This window comes from Bos javanicus, chromosome 6 (genome assembly GCF_032452875.1).
Source record: "Bos javanicus breed banteng chromosome 6, ARS-OSU_banteng_1.0, whole genome shotgun sequence".
In the NCBI taxonomy this organism is placed as follows: domain Eukaryota; kingdom Metazoa; phylum Chordata; class Mammalia; order Artiodactyla; family Bovidae; genus Bos; species Bos javanicus.
The window spans coordinates 96,211,818-96,233,822 of NC_083873.1; the positions used below are offsets into that span (position 1 = coordinate 96,211,818).

Here is a 22,005-nt window from a genome sequence, read left to right on the forward strand (position 1 = left end):
CCTAGGATCGCTGGGTGACCGCAAGACAGGAGAGTCAGTGTTTGAGTTCCACCCTTCACTACAGCCCAAGCTTGGTTCTCAGCCTCAGGGGAATCCAAATGTTGTCTTATAAACTCAGCCACGCATATAATACTGCTTTTCATGTTTCTTCCAGTACTTGAGACTTTTTGTAGTAAGAGAAAATCAGTATATTATATCTAGCTTGATATATAGGTAGAAATGGAAATATTCAACACTTCTTAATCTCTAAAAGCTTTAGTTATTACTCTTCATTTGGCTGGTTAGCAAATGAGTTAGCTGGATGGATTACAATGGCTACAGAAGAGATGCTTACAGACCTCTATACCTACAAAGGGAGAATATGATGCCCGATTTCTTAAAAACAGGTATTAAAAAAGAATGAATTTAATGGATATCTGCATCCCTCATGATTATTTTACTTCTAGAATATTCCAAAAGCCTTCTCTAAAGTGTTGTAAGAGGCATAGCCAATGAAGGAATTGTGAAGAAGACAAGTGATCAAGGCCTTGAGTTAGTACCTCACCAGTTCTCAAAGCTGTATTTCATAGAAAAAGTAAAGCTTGAATGGATCAAAACATTTCTTGGAAGTTAGCCAGATTTCAGAGGAAAGAACTTACTTTACTCCTTTCCTATGGAGAGAAATCACTTAGGAACTACACATAATAAATTTAATTCCTAAGGCTAAACTGCACACTATAACATATGGATGATAAAACCTATCTTATCAGTTGTTAAACATACTAACTGCAAAATGTTCAGCACAGTAGCTTTATACATTAAGTGTTAGCTATTATTAATGTTCTGATATGAGAACCTTTTAATATCTTTGTAAATGTTAAGTTCAGGCATGGTTTAATGTCCTTGAGCTCCTGACAAGATGGACACAGTTAAAATCAGCCTGGGTTCCCCCTCCTAATGGGGTTCCCTCCTGAGGTCCAAAATGCCTGGTTTCTCCTCAATTATGACCACCCAGTTCTCTTATCTGGAAGAAGAAATGACTACCCACTCCAGTATTCTTGCCCCAAAAATTCCCATAGACAGAAGAACCTGGTGGGCTACAGTTCCTGGGGTTGCAAAGAGCCAGACATGACTAAGCGACTGAGCATGCAGTTCTCTTATAATTTTGTATCTAATGCAGTTTACATGAATGGTAGCATTTTTTTCTGTCTTGTGACATGCAAAGGGCTTCACGTTAGGCATTGTATCCATTACAAAGATGCATGACAAGGAAAGTCTCTATACCTAAGGGACCTATAGAATCAGACCTTGTGTTCTGATTCTCAACCCTGCTTGACCTTAGAATCATTTTAAAAAATATTTTTTTAAACTACCAACATTCATATGTGCATCTTTTCTCCTTCTTCAGACAGTAGCTATCTTGAGACAGAAGCCATACTATCTTCTTTTCTTATTCTTCACAGCCAATCCCTCTATGTAGCAGAAATCTATTAAAACCTATTTAAAATCATTCTATAAAAATGCTAATGACATACAGATGGCCAAGAAGCACATGAAAAGATGCGCAACACCACTAATCATTAGAGAAATGCAAATCACACTATAATGAAGTATCATCTCACACTGGTCAGAATGGTCATCGTCAAAAAATCTACAAACAATAAATGCTGGAGAGGGTGTGGAGAAAAGGGAACCCTCTTACACAATCTGTGGGAGTGCATATTGGTACAGCCACTATGGAGAACAGTAAGAAGATTCCTTAAAAAACTAAGACAGACTTACTATATGATCAAACAATCCCAATCCTGGGCATATATCAGAAGAAAACCATAATTCAAAAAGATACATGTACCCCAATGTTCATTGCAGCAGTATTGACAGTATTCAGGACATGGAAGCAACCTAAATGGCCATCAACAGAGGAATGAATAAAGAAGGTGTGGTACATATACACAGTGGAATATAACTTAGCCATATAAAAGAACAAAACGATGCCATTGGCCGTGATATGGAAGGACCTACTGATTGTCGTGCTGAGTGAAGTAAGTCAGAGAAAGACAAGTATCACATTATATTGCTTGTATGTTGACTCTAAAGAAACAGTACAAATAAACATATTTACAAAACAGAAGCTTAGTCAAAGATGTAGAAAACATGATTACCATGGCAGGAGGCAGGGGAGGGATAAAACGGGAGACTGGGATTGACAGATGAAAAAAAAAAAAAAAGGTGAACGCTTTAGTTGCTCAGTCATGTTTGCCCATGGAATTCTCCAGGAAAGAATACTGGAGTGGGTAGCCATTCCCTTCTCCAGGGGATCTTCCTGACCCAGGGATCAAACTCAGGTCTCCTACATTGCAGGCAGATTCTTTACTGTCTGAGCCACCAGGGAAGCCCATACCAACTACTATATGTGGAATAGGTAACTAATAAGAACCTACTGAATAGCACAGGGAACTTTATTCAATACCCTGTAATGACTTATACGGGAACGGAATCTAAAAAGAGTAGATATATGTGTGTGTATAACTGACTCACAGCAGAAATTAATACAACTTTGTAAATCAACTATATTCCAATAAAAAATTAAGAACGCTAACAAAACATTAAAATGGTAACATTTTATGCTAACATTAATAATGCTAACAAAATCCAATTTTAAAGCAATTCTATTATCTGGATCCTAGTCGGGGGGCAGGTTGAAACATTCAGTTCTTAGGCTAGAAAGAATGTGCTTGTAACATCATTCCCTGTGTTAAGTATGCTGATTTAAAAGGCCATATCTCGAAAAGTAAGAATAACAAGTGAACCAAAATTAAAAGATAATTGCTTTGTAAAAATGGTACTGAGGTACCTATTTGCAGTGCAGGAATAGAGAACCAACTGGTGGACACAGCGGGGGAAGAAAAGAGTGGGACAAACTGAGAAACTAGCATTTGAAACATACATATTACCATGTGCCAAACAGAGCTAGTGGGAAGTTGCTGTATAACCCAGGTAGTTCAGCTTGATGCTCTGTGTCAACTTAGAGGAGTGGGAACAGCTGGGGGTGCGAGGGATGAAGTGAGAGAGTGACTCTAGAGGGAGGGGATATATGTATACTTATGACTGATTCACAGTGTTGTATGGCAGAAACCAACAAAACATTGTAAACAACTACCCACCAATTAAACATAAACATTTTTTTAATTTAAAATAAAAGTTTTTTAAAAAAAGAATTGCAACTACAGCACAACTTTATGTTTAGAAATATCTCACAGGATAAGAATTTGCCTTACCAATTTAAGATAGCCCTCAGCATCTAGAATTAAGTTTTCTGGTTTCAGGTCTCTGTAGATAATACCTAGTCGATGCAGGTAATCAAATGCTTCTGTCACACAGGCAACACAGAACTTGGAGGTGGGTTCATCAAAGCTGCCTCTGCAATGAAACCATTTTCCTTCTTAAAACTCTAGACATCCTGGTTGCAGATTCTAGGTGTCAATTATAATATTATATATTTATGCAATATAAATGCTTTATAAGGCATTAGCACTAAAAAGTACTTCATAGCATCAATGAATCAGATCATAAAGAAATTTAGGTGAATGCTTGATGCCAACAAGAACCACTTTACTAAAATTTACTAAAATTAAAATGTCTACATTCAAACAATTGTTTCTGGTAATCACATCCAAACATACAAAATGGAAAGGATAAGAAAACAAGACTTTTTAAAGACAACTATGGAAAACTCTGGAGAAAATGCAACTATTTCAAGGGAGAGGTTGAACCAGACTACTGCACTTGATTGCTTGACTAAAATGAGTCCAGTGCTCATTTCCATTTCCTGTTTGTATACTTTGTAATATAACCCATGTAGAAACAGGGTCATAACTCTTTCCTCTTTGGTGCACCTTGATGATACCAGAGTTGCCCTGTGCCAGCACTGTGTGTAGGTTTACACGCTAAATTATTAAAATTTGGTGGTGATTTGCTGCATGGTATAATAGAAAGCTATTACACTTTGGCTTCCCTTGTGGCTCAGATGGTAAAGAATCTGCCTGCAATGTGGGAGACATGGGTTCGATCCCTGGGTTGGGAAGATCCCCTGGAGGAGGTCATGGAAAACCACTCCATATTCTTGCCTGGAGAATCCCCATGGACAGAGGAGCCTGGCGGGCTACAGTCCATGGGGTTGCAAAGAGTCGGACATGACTGAAGCGACTAAGTACCGAACATAGTAGAAAGCTGTGGCTTTGGAATGAGAGAAACCAGCTTCGAGTCCTGCTTCTTCCCCTTACTGAATCCTCAGGCCAGTTGTTTGGCTGTTCTGACCCTCAGATACCTGTCTTAAAATGGGTTTACTACTGACTTAACGAGGCTGTTTTATGGACATGGCAAAGTGCCTAACGGGTACTAAGAACTACCACCACTAAATAGATATTCTAAAAAGATTTGCCTGTTAAAGCAATGATGGGAGATGCAGATGCTTCTGTAGGTATCATGCAAGTCTCCTCAACACATCCAGGCTTACCTCATCCTGATCCATCCATCAGTATGTTCCTAGTACAACAGATAAATCTCTGCTTGGATGCTCAAAAGTCTGTTATTAGGTAGGTATGTGATTTTCAACCGTGAATGCACATTAGAATTGCCTGAAAGGCAGCTAAAAATCATTTTCTGGCTCTACTGCAGATTAACCAAATAAAAGTCTGGCATCAGGGCACAGCATTTTTACTTTGTTAAAGCTCCCGTGAGATTGTGAGGTGAAGCCAGGGTTGAGAACCACTGGCCCAGGGAATGCTGCCTAAATGTCTGACCTGGCATTAACCGCCACAACCTAAGGCAAAGCTAGCTCTTCTGTTGTCGTTTTCTATTCAAACTCTGCTCTCACCCAGCAAGTAAAAGACCTAATCCTACTCCAACTTTCCTGATTCTTAAATCAGTTCTCTTCCTTACTGTCTTTCCAAATTTTGTCCTTAGAGTTTAGCTCAAGGCCTTTCACGGCCATCACATTTTTCTCTCTTTCCTCTATTCTGAGCTCAGTGCCCACAACACTTACTGGACATTTACTTATGTTGCCAACTTCTTCATCATATTTATTTTCCACATTAAATAATGGAATGTTTTAAAATTATATATTACATTATCTCCCAAAATATAACCCAAACTCACTGGAGGAAAACGTTACATGGTTTTGGGTTAGAAAAGTGTACATTGTTTAGAAAACCCCCATACCGTCAACTCGGAAGCCTTGTATGGAGGTGGAGCTCAGTGAACACCTATGATTTTGATTGTTTGGAAATCATTCCTTTTGTGAAGCTGAGTCTTTGCAGACATGTCACTCTGCTTTTCAGCCCCAACTTCACCACTCTCCACCCCTTTCGTCATCTCCCTTCTCAAGATTCAGAGTCAGTAACATCTGGATTTATACTCTGCCTCATATTAATCATGTGATATGGATGGTTGACATGCTAAGCCTGGGTTTCTTTAATCTCTAATACGAGAATGACAGAGACTACTGGTACAGGGGGCCTATTACATGATTACAATGTTAGCTCATAAAATATCACTATTACTACTTGTTTATCAATTTATTCTTAAATTCATTTCTCTTTTTTAAGACATTTTTTAAGATTCTTTATATGGACCATGTTTTTTTTTAAGTCGTTATTGAATCTGTTACAATATTGCTGTTTCACACTTTGGTTTTTTTGGCCATGAGGCATCTGGGATCTTAGTTTCACAACCAGGGATTGAACCTGTGCCTCCTGCATTAGAAGGCAAAGTCTTAACCACTGGAGAGGCAAGGAAGTCCCTTAGATTCATTTCTTAGTGACTTTCTTCATGTTTCTTTAAATAGTCATGAATACAGCATCCTTTAGGCCAGGCAGGAACAGACAAAAGTTATTGCATATAATTCTTTTTCATTACCTGTCTCTTAATATACTCCACAGCTCCCCACCTAAGCAGGCCTCCAGAAGCATGTATACATACTTATTGTCCTTGAAGGTGCGATATAATCTGTGAAAATAAAAGAAAAACACGATTATTATTAGAAATCCCGTTCTAAAACATCTTCAAGTTTGCTTAAAAGCATCATCAATAACTTTTTGAAGGATGGTCCTCATCTCCTTCCAAACATCTGACAAAGACACTGGATGCTCACTGAACACTATGATCCTTCCTGTTCCCCTGGTTTTTCATCTGCTGATCCCTTTACTTGGACTCCCCTTCACGCTACCCACAGACTTTCTTAATCTCAGTTCCATGGTAATAAAAGTGTTATCCACCCCTCAAGATCAAGCTCTGGGGCCACCTGCCTGATTAGGTAGCTCATTAACCCCCCTACTAAATACAGCCTTCCCTTCCTCCCCAGATCCTGAGATCTCTGCATGGTCTCCTTTAAGATCTGCCTTGCATATCAGGGCTTCCCTGATGGCTCAGTTGGTAAAGAATCAGCCTGCAATGCAGGAGACCCTGGTTCAATTCCTGGGTCAGGAAGATTCACTGGAGAAGGGATAGGCTACCCACTCCAGTATTCTTGGGCTTCCCTTGTGGCTCAGTTGGTAAAGAATCCGCCTGCAATGCAGGAGACCTGGCTTCGATTTCTGGGTTGGAAAGATTCCCTGGAGAAGGCAAAGGCTACCCACTCCAGTATTCTGGCCTGAAGAATTACATGGAATATGCAGTCCATAGGGTTGCAAAGAGTCAGACACGACTGAGCGACTTTCACTTTCACTTTGCATAACAGTTACTCATGCCTGTGTTTTATGTCTTCTAGTTGGTACTACGAAACAGACCCTAAGACAGAAATTTGTAAGCAGTCAGTTTAGTGGGAAATGCTCTTGGGACCAACACCCATGGGGAGGAAGGAAGCAGACTTGGGCAGAGGGAGAGCTGGCCTGTAATTTTACAAAAGCCTCAGCTTCAAGGACCTGAACCATCACTCGATGCAGAATGTGCCTGGAGAAAGAGTATGGGGCCAGGTGGGTCTCTTTACCTCGGTGCAATGGCTGGAGAGAGAATTAGTCAGAGTCCCCAGCTGGCAAGACTCACAGAAGCTGGAGGAATGGCAGTCTCAATCCAGATGTGGGATGTGGGCAGGGCACCATACTACAATGCTGGGGGAAAGCAGTTTCTGGGTCTTACTCAAGAGATGCCCATGTCTCCCTAGCACCAGGCTAATGCAGACAGCAGGACAGCCGTACCATGTACAGACAGCAGAAGTAATCTAGGAAGTGTTTCGGTATGGGCTCTGGATCCAAGCTGCCTAGGCTTGAGTCCCTGACTGGCTATTCGTTAGCTAAGTGACATCAGCTTTCTCACTGCTCTTGTCAAACAAGGAAAATCATAACATTTATCTGTTTTATTTTGAGGATCATAACAAATGTATATTCATTTGATTACATATTGATTATATGTAATTATATTATTTATTTTATATAAACAATATAAATAAATTACAAGATACATATAAATTATATAATATAATGTAAATATGGCCTTCCTTGATAGTTCAACTGGTAAAGAATCTGCCAGCAATGCAGGAGACCTGGGTTCAATCCCTGGGTTGGAAAAAACCCCTGGAGAAGGGAATGGCTACCCACTCCAGTATTTTTGCTTGAAGAACTCCATGGACAGAGAAGCCTGGCTGGCTACAGTCCATGGAATCACAGAGTCGGACATGACTGAGCAACATTCACGTTTACCTTCAATATAAATATAATAATAATATAATATACACTTTAAATATATATATATATAAGATATATATATTAATATTTTGCTTAGAAGACTGCCTGGCACATGTTACTTTCTCAATAATAAATGTTGTCATTAACATTTATTCTTAATATGAGTATTGCCCTACTCTATGCCAGCTACTTTGCAAAGGGCAGGAAATGAAAAAATGAATAAAATTTAATCCATGCCCTGAAGCTGTTCATGATAGTTTTTAATGAATTATTGATTAAAAGAGGGGAGGGACACATAGTTTATATAAAAATAATTGGATGACTTTATTGCCAGTATTGCCTGGGTTCAGACTTTTTTTTATCTTGAAAAAATATGGGTCTGAGAATATGGATAGGCAGGAAGACTCTCTCAAGGCATTTGATCAAAAAGCATAAATTCTCCTCATTACAGTGGCATTTTACCTCACCTAGAAATCTCTAAAACTACACTCTAGGGGCATGAAAATAGGTGTGAAAATATGTGCCTTAACTGGCTTACACCACTAACCCATGAATTCACAAGAGAGCCATGGCTTAGAATATGTTTCTGTTCTAAACTCTGGTCATAGCTACAGAAAGAACAGGAACTGTAGGGAAGTGTTTCTTCTGGCATCTGGCATTGCAAGGACCAGGCTTCCCCGTTGGCTCAGATGGTAAAGAATCTGCCTTCAATGCAGGAGTCCCAGGTTTGATCCCTGGGTCGGGAAGATCCCCTGGAGAAGCGAATGGGAACCCACTCCAATATTCTTGCCTAGAGAATTCCATGGACAGATGAGCTTGGCTGGCTACAGTCCATGGGCTCGCAAAGAGTCAGGCACCACTAAGCAGCTGACAACTGCAGGGACCGGCTCCCGGCAGCCTAAGTGTGTCCAAATGCCACTTTTTGCAGAAATTCAACTCAGCACGTCCCCTGAGGGGTTCTACATGAATCCTTGCTTCCCAATTCTGCATTAGGTCTGAATTAAATAAGTAATTCAATTTATTAAAACAATAATTTTATATTCACACACATACACACCCACACACACTTTCCTGGGGTTTACTCAAGAATAAAAAAATCTGGATTCTGACTTCAGTTCTCAGACTTCCAATATTTTATGTATTGTCGCTGTGACTAGGCTGGAGAATTCAGAGAAGGGCCTCCTCTTCCTCCTCTGTCTGCTTGCATAGAAGCACTCCAAAGAAGAACCTAAGATGCTAAAATTCTGGGAGCGAAACGCTCACTTACTTCACAATGAAGGGTGAGCATAGCTCTTCCAGGATCTTCTTTTCTGAGTAGACATGCTCCTGCTGCTTCGTGTCAACGATGTGCTTCTTCCTTATACACTTCATAGCAAAAGCAACGTTCTCATTTTTCACCTTAACCTAGAGGAGAAGAGAACGAGCCCTCAAAATGAACTTACTAGGAAAGATCTGCAATATCTATGTAAAACATGTGAACCAGCAGGAGTTCAAATCCTTTCACAGCTAAATAGCATGGAAGCTTTTCACCACTTTATCCCTCTAGAAGCTGAATTTTATCCAGGTGTACACACTTCCTTTTCATTGTCATTTCCAAAAGAATTCACATAGTTGGAACATGGTTCTAGAATGTTTGTATTGAAACAAGAAAAATATTCTAGTTGGAAGTTTGAGTGTATAGAAATCTCTTTGGTTCTGAGTATATGACATGAAAAGCTTGGTCCAGAATTGCCAAAAACTGCTCTTTTGTAATAGTCACTTTTTTTGAGTTTCAAATAAAACCTATTGAATCCACGATTCATATCTGTATGATCCAATCTGCTAGCCACTAGTCACAAAAAGCTATTTAATTTTAAATTGATTAAAATTAAAAATTCAGTTCCTTCATTTGCACTGTCCACATTTCAAAAGCTCTCTAGTCACATCTAGCCAGTAGCTATGCTACTGGACACGTGGATACAAACACTACCATCAGTGCAGAAAGTTCTATTGGAGACCATGCTTTAGATGGACAAATAGGATTTTCCTTTAAAAGGAAATTTTTAAAATTCAATAGGTATTTACTCAGATAGGCTTAAAATTCCATACGCAGACTATCTTCAACAAATAATGAAATTGTGCAGAGTTGGTTGCTCCCTCAATTTCACTCAGAGTTTGCCACTAGTTGATGCCCAGACTTTCAAATCAATGGTGGGATTATTGTTTCAATTATTATTATCTAACCATATCAAAACAAACCTCAGCATTGTTAATTCAATCGTTTGCCATGATTTTGATGAAAAATACAGCACATGGCTCTCTTATCCCTCCATATGGCATAAGAAACACTACAAACTCTCTGGCCTATTAAGAAATCATTTCTGCCCCTCTTTGACCAAAAGAGATGAAGTATTGACTTGGTGTAGAGTGTACTATTCGGAGTCTCCTGGTAGCATTTCAGATCGGCTCACCCCCAGGCCACCCAGCAGATGGAGGTGTCATCATAGTTCCCAAGGTTAATGGACAGTGAATGGTTACAGATCTGCTGGGCAAGGAAGGGCTCAGAAGTCACCAAGGGTTCAGCATTATCTCTACCCAGTAAAGTCACAGGTCACCGTTCCATAGTTTCCTCAGAGCATCTGACTGCACGGCTCTGCTACTCTTTAGAAGCCGATTATAAAGCTCAGAAGGGTGTGATACGGAAGATGCAGCTGAAATCAGACTATAAATTCCCAGCTGTCTTGATCAGCACTACAGAAGGCTGCTCTTCAAACACCTCCTTGCATTCAACTTCTTTTTTTTTTTAATTTGGATAGAAAATTTTGAGCAACCCAAAAATAGGAACATGAAAGCCAAATACAGACATGGCAGAGGAATTATTTAAGAAATGAAACTACGGTATTAAAGATTTCATCTCTGTGACCCTTTCACTGGACACATTTTTGTTTGCTTTATATAGAGTTAATGCATCATGAGTATAAGTATACATAAGTGTTACTGCTAAGAAATACACATTTTATGTTTTATAGCCTCTGGGGAAAGTTACTTGGTACATTCTGCAATAGCTGCCCTCAAGAAAAAAAGTCACAAAAGGATGTGGCATAGCAGCTGAAATAGCAGCTACATTATTACAAGTTATTTAGTAGCACACACCCACTATTATAAAATAGAGTGAAAACTGTACTCTCAATTATAGTCCAAAGTAACGTTTGGATAGCAATAACAATGCGTATATTCCTCCAAGATACACTGGAATACAAAACAAAACAAAAGTCAAAAGGCTTCTCTCAGATGCTTGAAACGTAAACCCCTTACAAGCTCAACTCTTCCGAACCCACCAACGCCCAGTGTTGCGATAATCTCAAGGTTCTGGAAGGGGGATGATGAGGAAAATCTGGCCACTTTCTCCTTCAGTTGAATCATCTCCAAAGAGAGTGCTTTGGACAGCTTCCAGCTAGACATGGATCTCCTGTATGAGAAAAGCGAAACTTTACATACGCTCCCTTAGGCAAAGCAGGGGTCACAGCACACATAAATCCTACCCTTACATCAGTCTTATTTCTGCCAGTAATTACTGCCCATAGTTGCCATAGAGTTTATCTCAACTAATTTTATAGAATCAGATTCAGTTACATCTGGGGAGAGAATCAACAGAAAATACAAATATAAAACAGATACACTCACACACAATAAAAAAGACAAATGTCAGACTGAGTCAGTGAGTGGTAAAAGTAGGTGAATTGTGTGGTATTTGAGATACATCTCAATAAAGCTGTTTAAAAAACAAAGAGTCAATGAGAGAAAAGAAAACCAGAAAAGAGAGCCATTTCCTTTGCTGCACCTACACGATGACACTGCACTGAGAATCTTTGCCGTATTTTGCTATTTTTGTTAGATTTCGAAGATTTCTCTGGCTGAACCAGAATAACTGCTTTGGGAAACATGAAAAATACATTTCTTACTTTACGCTTAAGTATTGTTATTTGGAAATACTCATTTTCCCCTCTTAATTAAAGTTTACTGCTCTGGCTTATATATTCATGAACCATTCTTACTACAAAAGACCTTTGGCACAAAAACTGCAAACATATTTCCTGCAAGAAAAAAAAATATGCAGTCTGCCTGAATGCTCTAATTAAACTCAAATATCAGTCTTCCAGAACTTTTGCCTCTTCAACTTTAATGGTACTGTCTGGTGAATACATGCTTAAGTATTCATTCTGCAAAATGTTTTAGCAAAGGATTTTCAAATAATTTTAATTCTACAAAGATTTTTTTTCCCTATGAACCAAAAACTATTTTCGTCAGTATTACTACATTTAGAACCCAACACAAAACCACTAGGGCAATAAATAGCTCTCTTAATTTTTTAAAAATATTTTTTTGATGTGGACCATTTTTAAAGTCTTTGTTGAATTTGTTAGAATATTGTTTCTGTTTTATGTTTTGGTTTTCCAACCGCAAGGCATATGGGATCCTAGCTCCCTGGCCAGGGATTGAACCTACACCCCTTGCATCAGAAGATGAAGTCTTAACCACTGGACTGCCAGGGAAGTCCCACTCCCTTATATTCTGAAATAAGCCAGGTGCTGAATGCTATGCTGTTCCTTGGAATTCCTGTTTGATTTCCATAAGCAAGAGAGACTTCCTTTCTGAATTAGTATCCTTTTGAACCAAGTCACCAGTCAATGTAAAGAACTCTTTGCCAAGGCCTCCTATCAGGAAATTTCTCCCAAACATTACTACTCATCACCAAAAATAAGAAAATACTTATAGACTAAAATAATATCTACACTAGAGGTAATTGGTATCCTTTTTGTGGAAGAATAATTTAAAACAACTCCCCCAAATTTTCTAGTGACAACACACTAGAAGTTACCAATCACACCCTTCAGTTCCCTTCTTCATCAACTGCCAGAGTCACATCCAGCTTAGAAAAACATCTCCACTTACTTCGCATGTCTTTTTTCATCATCCCGGTTCAGGTTTGCCACATACCCTTCAAGATATTTCTGGAGTTCTTCAAAAGTCCCCACTGTTTGGTTGAATGTTCTAAATGAATGAAATGAATAAAACAAAATAAAAAGCTCAGGGCTGATGGTTAACCACTGCAACTTGCCATTCTTCTTCAGCTGATGAAAGCCTATTTGTATGGTTACTGAAAACTTTGCAAACTATTTTTCAATAACTTATTTACATTCAGGTTGCCATCACATGTAGATATAATAGTTATTGGAAGTTACATAATTGATACCATGAGTTTCTGAAAGCAAAGAGGCTATCAGTGAGAAGAGACATTTCTGTAATTTTCTGCCTTGTGGTTCAGATTTACCAATATTGTTCTTTGTTTTTAAGAAGATTGTGGAAAGGAAATAGGCTACATGATTTATGTACTGGGAGGTGAGTTTGGGGGAGAATGGATACATGTATATACATATGTCTGAGTCCCTTAGCTGTCTATCTGAAACTATCACAACATTGTTAATAAGCTATACTCCAATACAAAATAAAAAGTTAAAAACAAACAAAAAAACCCCAAAACAATGATTGACTTGTTACTGTAAACAAAAACAGTATATCATGAGCTTATGAATTAATAAACATTCAAAAAATACTTTCTAAAAAAGAGAGTGAAAAGGAAATAGGCTACATGATTCGATTACTGCATCAACAGGTTACATGCATTACAGATTTTTATAATTTGCTTAATCAAATTAATCTATTTATTTTTAAAATCAAAAATAAAATTTACCTCTTCTTTGGCCCTAGATACTACTACTTATTTTATATTCCTAAATGATTAAGTCCAAATATTTTACCTTAATGGTTCTCCGAGGCTCAGCCAACATCTTTCCCTTGACTTCCCTCCCCTCAGGGATCACAGGCTTGTTACTGGTCCCATCTAATCGCCTTGTCTCCAGTTCCCCATCTCTGGGAATTCTTACATAGGGAACTGCCCATGAGAAAAAAATAATCCCCTTCCTCACCTAACAAATTTATCTTCTGGATTATTCTTCCAGTGCGTCCCGCACTCCACACAATCTACCTTGATTCATCATTGCCAGGGTGGTGCTCTTCCCCACGAAAACCAGTATCCTTCTAAAAACCATGCTTTACACACCCCAGTAAATCTTAAGCTCTTGGACTTAACAAAATGAAAGGAATGAAAATTTACCTCAAACTACCTAAAACTAATAAACCTTATTAATGTACTGATGCCACATACTGCCTAGCCCTGAAGACCTCTATCCACATTTAACTGATCACCAACCTATACTTACATTATTAAGTATATCTATTTTTCTTTTTTAGAGTTTTTGACGGGAGCCATTTTTAACGTTTTTACTGAATTTGTTACAATACTGTTTCTGTTTTATGTTTTGGATTTGTGGCCATGAGGCACATGGGCTCTTAGTTCCCCAGCCAGGGATCGAACCCACGCCTCCAGTAATGGAAAGTGAAGTCTAAATCATTAGACCACTATGGAAGTCTGGGTATTTTTCATTCCCCATTCAGATCTACCCTCTTCTCTACCCTGCTCTGGGAACTGGCCTTTGCTGACTAGAGAAGTGAGAAACAAAACAATATTATTTCAAATTTCCAAGGGTTGAAATTTTCAAGTAAAAGTAAATACTTCTTGTATATGTCACCATTACCTTGCTATGAAACTAACTGAAGGATTGTTGTAAACAAATTTTATGTTCTAACTGCAAGTGACATTGGTGTCAGAGTTCTCTAGAAAATCTCTGCAAACTAAAGCCAAGTTTAAACAGCTACAACATTCCAGTTGTAACTTTCAAATATGTATTTTTAAAGGAGATGAATTAGAAAAGAAGAAATAAAGAGGCATAGGCTTTCAGCCACTACATTGCATTGCAAGGATGGTGCCCTTTATTCAGACAACATCTGAATCATTTCCTGTATGCCAAGGACTCTGTCAAATGCTGGCACAGCAACAGCAGTGAACAAAGTAAATGCTTCTGTTCTCATGAAAGAGCTGAAGTGTGGGAAGACAGATGCTAAACAAAGCCATCACATCAAGTGTGAACCATGGTGTGAGGGCACTATGGGAAAATTATCATGGGATCCTAATCTAGCCTTATAAGTGATAACTACAATGATCATACAATTGATCATCCAAAATGAATGGTTTTCAGAGTGAATGGGACAGCCAAAATATTAGAATAACCAGAACTGTCCCAGGAAATTCAGGATGTAGGTCAACAGTCATACCTGATGTCCAGTTTCTCTCACACACAGAATAAATTCATGTAACTTTTAATGTCTCACTGTGTCTAACAGGTCAGTACCTTGTATGTTATAAGAATCTCAACTATGCATATGTAAATTATGCATTTGAAAAGTATATGTTTCCAAATAATTTATAAAATCTATAAAAACCACTCAATCCTTTATATGGATTATGAATACATGAGATATTGCACAAACATTTGGTTAAGTGACTACAATGAATTTTTAATCCTAGCATTTCAGAGCAATTCATAAGATCTTACCACATACACACAGCTAAAGCTCTTTAGTGCACACATGTATTTTTAAGGAACTCATACAGAAAACAACGCAATACCATATCAATGTATTTGAGAGCTGCCAGCAAAGATTACCTTCATCTGAACATACCTGCACTTTCTAACCCCATGCCTTTTTATTTTTTAAGTTTTACTTCACCTGGAAAGACTTCTACATTTCCTCTTGGCCTAGAATTTAAGCCCCAATTTCACACTTAAAAAATAAAGTAAAACTTTTCCCACTTCACTGTACTGTGACTGCTTCTCTTTCTGAACACATGCTGTGGGAACCTAATGGCATGGTGGAAAGACTGTTAAAAGGAACTAGAAGACCTGGGCAGGAGCCTTTGCTCCATTTCAGATGACACTGTTGGGGCAGTTCTTGAACCGACCTGAACTCACTTTCCTTATCTGTAAGGGAAAGATTAAAGAAACTCAAAGTGATACTAAGAATTGTTATTCTATGTGTAAAGATGAATGTTAACTAGACTTACTGTAGTGATCATTTTGCGATATATACATATATTGGATGATTATGTTGTACCCCTGAAACTAGTATAATGTTATATGTCAATTATACCTCAATTAAAATATAATTAAATAAATAAAAATTGTTAATTGTTTAGGCATGTTATAGTATTGTGGTCATGTATTACAAATAACACTTAGCTTTTAGAGATGCTACTAAAATTCATAGAAGAGATAATTTTATGCTTCTGATTTGCTTGAAAATAGTATGGAGAAGATAGGAAGGAGATGGCAAAGCAGTACAGGTAAGGTTTTAAATGATAATCGCTATACTTGCATGACACAATATCATCTTATTTTTTAATATGTTTGAAACTTTTCATAATAAAAAGATTTTATAAAATAATCCAAAGTTCTTTTCAGCTCTAAATCTCTATGATGCTATGTTCAATAAATAGTGCATTTAATTAGCAATCACTTACATACTCCTGTGACACTCGTCATTATCCTATTTCATATCAGCATTTCATAACAGTATGCCCTGTTTCTTTGACTACAGGTGGCCTAGCTCTGGTATACTTGAATTTCCTTTTTTATATCTAGATTTATATCAACAAATATCCAACTGATTAATGACAGATTGAAGGAGTCAGATTCAAATATGATTCGAAGTGAGTTAAGGACACAAACTGAGATATTCTAAAAAATAACCTCAGACACTTAGAGATGAATGTTGACACACATCTCTTCCAAATTACTACAAGTGTTAAAACTTCTCTGGAAATACATCTAGCTAATAAGCATTTCATATTTTGAGAGAGATAGGTTTTGTTAAATTTTTGACTGCTTAGAGCATTTTACAAATAAATTATGAAACTCTTCAGTGTGTGGTGTGTGGAAAAATCCATGAGTCCTAACAAGCTTGTTTCTCTGGAAGATGCAGAATTTAAATCAGTATATTGCTGATATTTATGTACAAACTCTGCTCACAAAATATTTAGCCCGTCAGCATCTGCCGCTGCCACAGACAGATTCAGATCAGAAGGCCTGGTTCCTTCCCATGAATTTTAATAGAATGTCCTCGCAGCTGAGGATTGGCCAGCGTTTCCAAATGGTGATGAATGGGAAGACAGATGGGCCCTTGGAGTAACAGAAGGCCGAGTCTTCAAAGGTGGCAATTGCCGGCATTCTCTAACATCAGTATACTCACTCTCGATCTATAACCAGGCATGCGACATCATTTTCCTCGGCGATAATGTTAGCTGATCTGACATCTTCACTGCAGACAAAAACAGGAAAAGTCAATTTTCTAGTGAGAAATTAGACATCTATTTTTATTAGCGAATCTGCGACTGATATGAAATACCATCACTTAAACCTTCCAAAGATGATGTGTTTCTGTAACATCATAATTTACACTCCACCCCTTCCCCCCCAAAAAAGGATTTGAAATGTGTCCTAAAAATATGATGTGCACAAGGAATCCAGAGGAGAATAAGATAAATGCTCTGGGAACGTCAAGGAGTCAGTGAGCGCAACCATGTATGGAATTTCATTCTGTGTTCTGTGCCAGCGCAACTAAAATAGCTCTCCTGTGATCAAACAGGAACTGCTAATTAATAAGCAGCCAAAATTGAAATGAACTGATCAAAGAAATTTATAAGAAAACCCTTAGTGAGTAACTTATAATGAACCAAACAAGAAGAAAACCCAAAGAAAGTGCCATATCACCCAGTGAATTAAAGAAATATTAAAACCTTTCATTTTATAGTCTAAGATGTACAGTTTCCATGAAAATCCCTGAAATCAAAACATGTCTTACAATTGACAGTGAGTCAGAGTGTAATTAATAGCTCTGTCTTTCTTTCTCAGGGGTGGACAATATATTAGTAACTCTTACTGTTGTTCCCTTAAATACAATGAGTTACGGCATATGATCTAATGATGGTAAATTTAATTACTAATGAATACCAAGGGTCAAGCATCAGAGAAAGTATTTCTGTAGGTACCTCTATTTATATTATTTTTCTTCCTCTATTAATCACAAACTAGAGACCCCGAGGAAAGGTACATCCATATGATACCCAGTGCTCTGAAAGTTATTGTATTTAAGGTAGCCTATAGCAGCAAGCATATTAAGACTGCTTTTAACAACTTCACGAAAAATGGCATCACACAAAGTAGAGTTCCCTCATCTTCCATTAGTGACAGGACAGGGAAGACTTTGACAGCCTATCTCTCATTCCACAGAGGTCCCCTATCCACATCACTGGCTTCCAGAGACTTCAGACATAACCCACAGCCCCTCCCAAGTTTACAGGGTCCTAGGTAGAAAACATTGGTGAAAACATTTCAGCTTAATGTGCTTTTGAGTTGGGAGCTGGGTAGCTTATTCTCGACTTGTATGTGTGTAGATATCTATACAGATATGATCCTGGAGATTGGTCAATTATTTGATTTGTAAGTTCAAAAAAAAAAGAGGCATGGCATCCTTTTCACTTGTCAGTGTCATGATTTTGACTAGGAATATCCTCTACAAAAAGTTTATAAATATTAGATGTTTACAAATACACATATGTTTCTTTCATAATAACTGTGTAAGTGTCATAGATTTATTTTTGCACATAAAATGCTGAAGGAACTCCTGGGGCTATTTAACATCAAATCATGGAAATACACAGAATATAAGGAATACTGAATCAGTCAGTGGCCCTAAAGAGAGACAGCATAAAAATACACAAAAATGAAAAAAATATATGTATCCAACTGTCCTTCTCATTGACTCTAGCTTTACGTTTTAAATGCTTTGGGGAGCAGAGTGTCTTTATTAAATATAAATTCCCATGTTTCTCATGGGAAAATACTATAATTGGCTGGCTGCAACAGAGAACATAAATTATTTCAGATCCAGCATAACCAGACAGCATTTTTCCTTTCAAAGAGTTATTTTGAGTCTGTGGTGTATTTATAAAGTTCTCTGCACTTTTAGTAATTTTGCTTTAGTAATTTAGACTTTAGTAATTTTGCTTGGGGGTATGACAAAAGTAATGTGCTAATGTTAAGAACAAACACATTGAAGTCTTGAATAATATTACATGATTGTATTACGAGTGTATTCATATTCTGTCATAAAAAAGCAAACAAGAAAAGGATTATTTCCCTGTTATTGAAACAAGTTCATTACCAGCTAGAAAACGGAAAACAAAAATTCAACTTGTCTTTAAATTCAATTTTTAAATTGTTTACAAAATAACCATAACTTAGCTTACTAAGTTTTTAAGTAGTTTAATTTTCTTTAAAAACTAAGAGCTTTATGATTTTTAAAGAATCAAATTTGTTTTCAGGTAATTTATGAAGATTTTTTCATTGCTCTGTACTTAATGTAATCCTAACATGTCAAATCAGCAGAACTTGTAGGCTTCACAGACAAAAATTAAAAAGGAAGAAATGTGAGCAGAATGCTACTCATTTTTATAAGCATAAAGATGAAATAAAAAGTATTTAGTAATAACAAATTTTAAGTGTTTTCTTAACTAATTTCAAGCATTCATTTAAAAACATGTAATTAAAAAAAAGTGTGTTGTTCAAAATTCTAACTTGATCTTTTATAAAGTTATCTTATTTAAGAAAATTTTTTTTTAGACTTGAGGTTGTTTTCTGAATTTCAGGAAGCACATAATGCCTTCTGAGACATTTGATTAATCTTTACAAATGTTTTTCCATAAGTTAGGTCAACAGTAAATAAACTCATATCTCAAAAGGCCAAAGGTTCAGGTAGAAATGTCAAATACACTATTTTGAGCTGTTTTTAAAACTTCCAAAATAAGCCTATAAAAATCCTTGAGAAAATATTACTTTTGACATAATGATTTAAAATCACAAAAATATGGGAAGTCATTATTTGATCATTTTTAAAGGGTAAAACAGGAATATATAAAAACACGTTCTTACAGGAAAATTAAAATTTTCACTTTCTTTCTCTCTTTTAAACTAAAAATTCTAATAGAACACCAATTTTATTTTCACTAGCAAACTTAGATTTCCTGAATTTCTTCCTCTGGAAAATTAGTACACTTATTTCCTGCTTAACAATGAAATTTTAAGAAGTCAGTAAAATTGCCATTTATTTCCTTGATAATTGGTAGCTCTATTTGACAACTCTACATGGGTAAGAAGTACACATGTAAAACAACCAAAGAATTATTTAAGTGTGGTATACAAATTCATGAACTCACCTGATAAGAGCTTTTTCTCCAAAATATTCTCCTTTCTGCAGTGTTTTTATTAGCTGTGGTTGATCATGGCCTTCAGTACTTTGAGTGACTTTTACCTAAATGATGTCAAATAATATAAGAAAAGAGAGAGAGAAGAAGAAAAAAGGAGAATCTGAACACATACCCATTCAACCAGACTCTCCTGAGCCATATAAACTTGACTCAACAAGGAAAAAAAGACAAGTCTTTGCTTTATTCTTGCAGTAGTTACAATCATCTAACTATAGTCATTTCATTTGGGTGGACTGAGAAATCCTGTGATTCAACACAATCAAATGACTCCACCTTTTGTAAGAGGAAGGTTTCATTCAAATCTCACTGCTCAAACTATTTTACATGAATCCAGTTATTTCTTCCTAGGGATACTCAAGGAAAATAATAATGGCCCTATGGGAAATTTATTTTTTCAAAAAACCAAACGGGGTTGACAAATCAATCAAGAATAAGACTGAATATCAGGAATTCTAAATCTCATGTTCCTGACTAACTTGATTTCTGTGTACCCTCTAAAACTGAAAGAAAAATGAGTATATGGAGGAGAGTCCACAACTTTCATGAGAGTCTCAGTGTGATCCACAGTCCAGGAAGCCAGAGTCAAACAAAAATGTCAATATTCCTTTTTGTGGCTAGAATTATTCCAGTTCAACATGCTAAGAAGTGTTGCTTTGTCCTGGTTTGAAGTTCTGATGAACATTTATTAATAAATTTCAAAAAGTTTAAATGATAAATGCAATTTATTAACCAGAATTCTTTCAAACCATGAGGTCCAGGTTGGGGAGAAATGATGAAAAGTGGTGCAGAGTGTCCAAGAGTTTCTGAAACTATTTTGTCAACTTTTTTCCATTGCTGGGGGCTCTGTCCAAAGTTCAACAACAAAGCAGTTTACAAAGGGCAGTGTCTAATGCTATGATGATAAACTCTTCCGGGGAAGAAAGAGTGTCAGTAAAAAGCTGACCCTTCAGAGACATAGATGCTTAAGATTTTATCCTTTTCTTCAGTATTTCACAAATGCTTTTTGTCTCTGAGGAACACTGCAAAGAGTCAACCTAGGAACAACTGGCAACATGTTATCCACTCAATATCTAGGTAAAGGAATATATTTCATCAGTTCAGTTCAGTTCAGTTCAGTCGCTCAGTTGTGTCCGACTCTTTGCGACCCCATGAATCGCAGCATGCCGGGCCTCCCTGTCCATCACCAACTCCCGGAGTTCACTCAGATTCACGTCCATCGAGTCAGTGATGCCATCCAGCCATCTCATCCTCTGTCGTCCCCTTCTCCTCCTGCCTCCAATCCCTCCCAGCATCAGTCTTTTCCAATAAGTCAACTCTTCGGATGAGGTGGCCAAAGTCCTGGAGTTTCAGCTTCAGCATCATTCCTTCCAAAGAAATCCCAGGGCTGATCTCCTTCAGAATGGACTGGTTGGATCTCCTTGCAGTCCAAGGGACTCTCAAGAGTCTTCTCCAACACCACAGTTCAAAAGCATCAATTCTTCAGTGCTCAGCTTTCTTCACAGTCCAACTCTCACATCCATACATCAACGCTGGAAAAACCATAGCCTTAACTAGACAGACCTTTGTTGGCAAAGTAATGTCTCTGCTTTTCGATATGCTATCTAGATTGGTCATAACTTTTCTTCCAAGGAGTAAGTGTCTTTTAATTTCATGGCTGCAGTCAGCATTTGTGGTAATTTTGGAGCCCCCAAAAATAAAGTCTGACACTGTTTCCACTGTTTCCCCATCTATTTCCCATGAAGTGATGGGACCAGATGCCATGATCTTCCTTTTCTGAATGTTGAGCTTTAAGCCAACTTTTTCACTATCCTCTTTCACTTTCATCAAGAGGCTTTTTAATTCCTCTTCACTTTAGTGTAAATATGTTGCATATATTAGTGCAAATTTTTCATTAGCATCTAAATCGACTTGAGCTGCTGTGTATGAATTCAAGTTCTCAATCATATTGTTCTATTGCATGATGCCTGATTGTGCTGTCAGTTATCTAGTTCATTCTCTACCTGTTGTTTGTCTACCTGTGGGATAGGAAAATATTACAGCCCTCGATCTAGAACCCTTGGGCTGAGAATCACACAATCATAGCTG

The 22,005-nt window shown here is 37.4% G+C and overlaps 1 protein-coding gene across 2 annotated transcripts in view; it reads right to left on the reverse strand.

The window, feature by feature from the left end:
- The window catches only part of PRKG2 (protein kinase cGMP-dependent 2), a 126,528-nt gene that overhangs the window by 44,798 nt on the left and 59,725 nt on the right, over positions 1-22,005 (reverse strand). The window contains exons 8-14 of one of the 2 annotated variants that reach the window (XM_061420593.1): positions 19,870-19,964; positions 16,845-16,913; positions 12,591-12,689; positions 10,953-11,106; positions 8,926-9,062; positions 5,896-5,985; positions 3,258-3,399 (exon numbers count right to left, since the gene is read on the reverse strand). In XM_061420593.1, coding sequence (XP_061276577.1) covers positions 3,258-3,399; positions 5,896-5,985; positions 8,926-9,062; positions 10,953-11,106; positions 12,591-12,689; positions 16,845-16,913; positions 19,870-19,964 — 786 coding nt within the window. Of the gene's footprint in view, positions 1-3,257; positions 3,400-5,895; positions 5,986-8,925; positions 9,063-10,952; positions 11,107-12,590; positions 12,690-16,844; positions 16,914-19,869; positions 19,965-22,005 lie in introns of those variants that run through there. The other variant, XM_061420594.1, reaches the window with a different exon arrangement.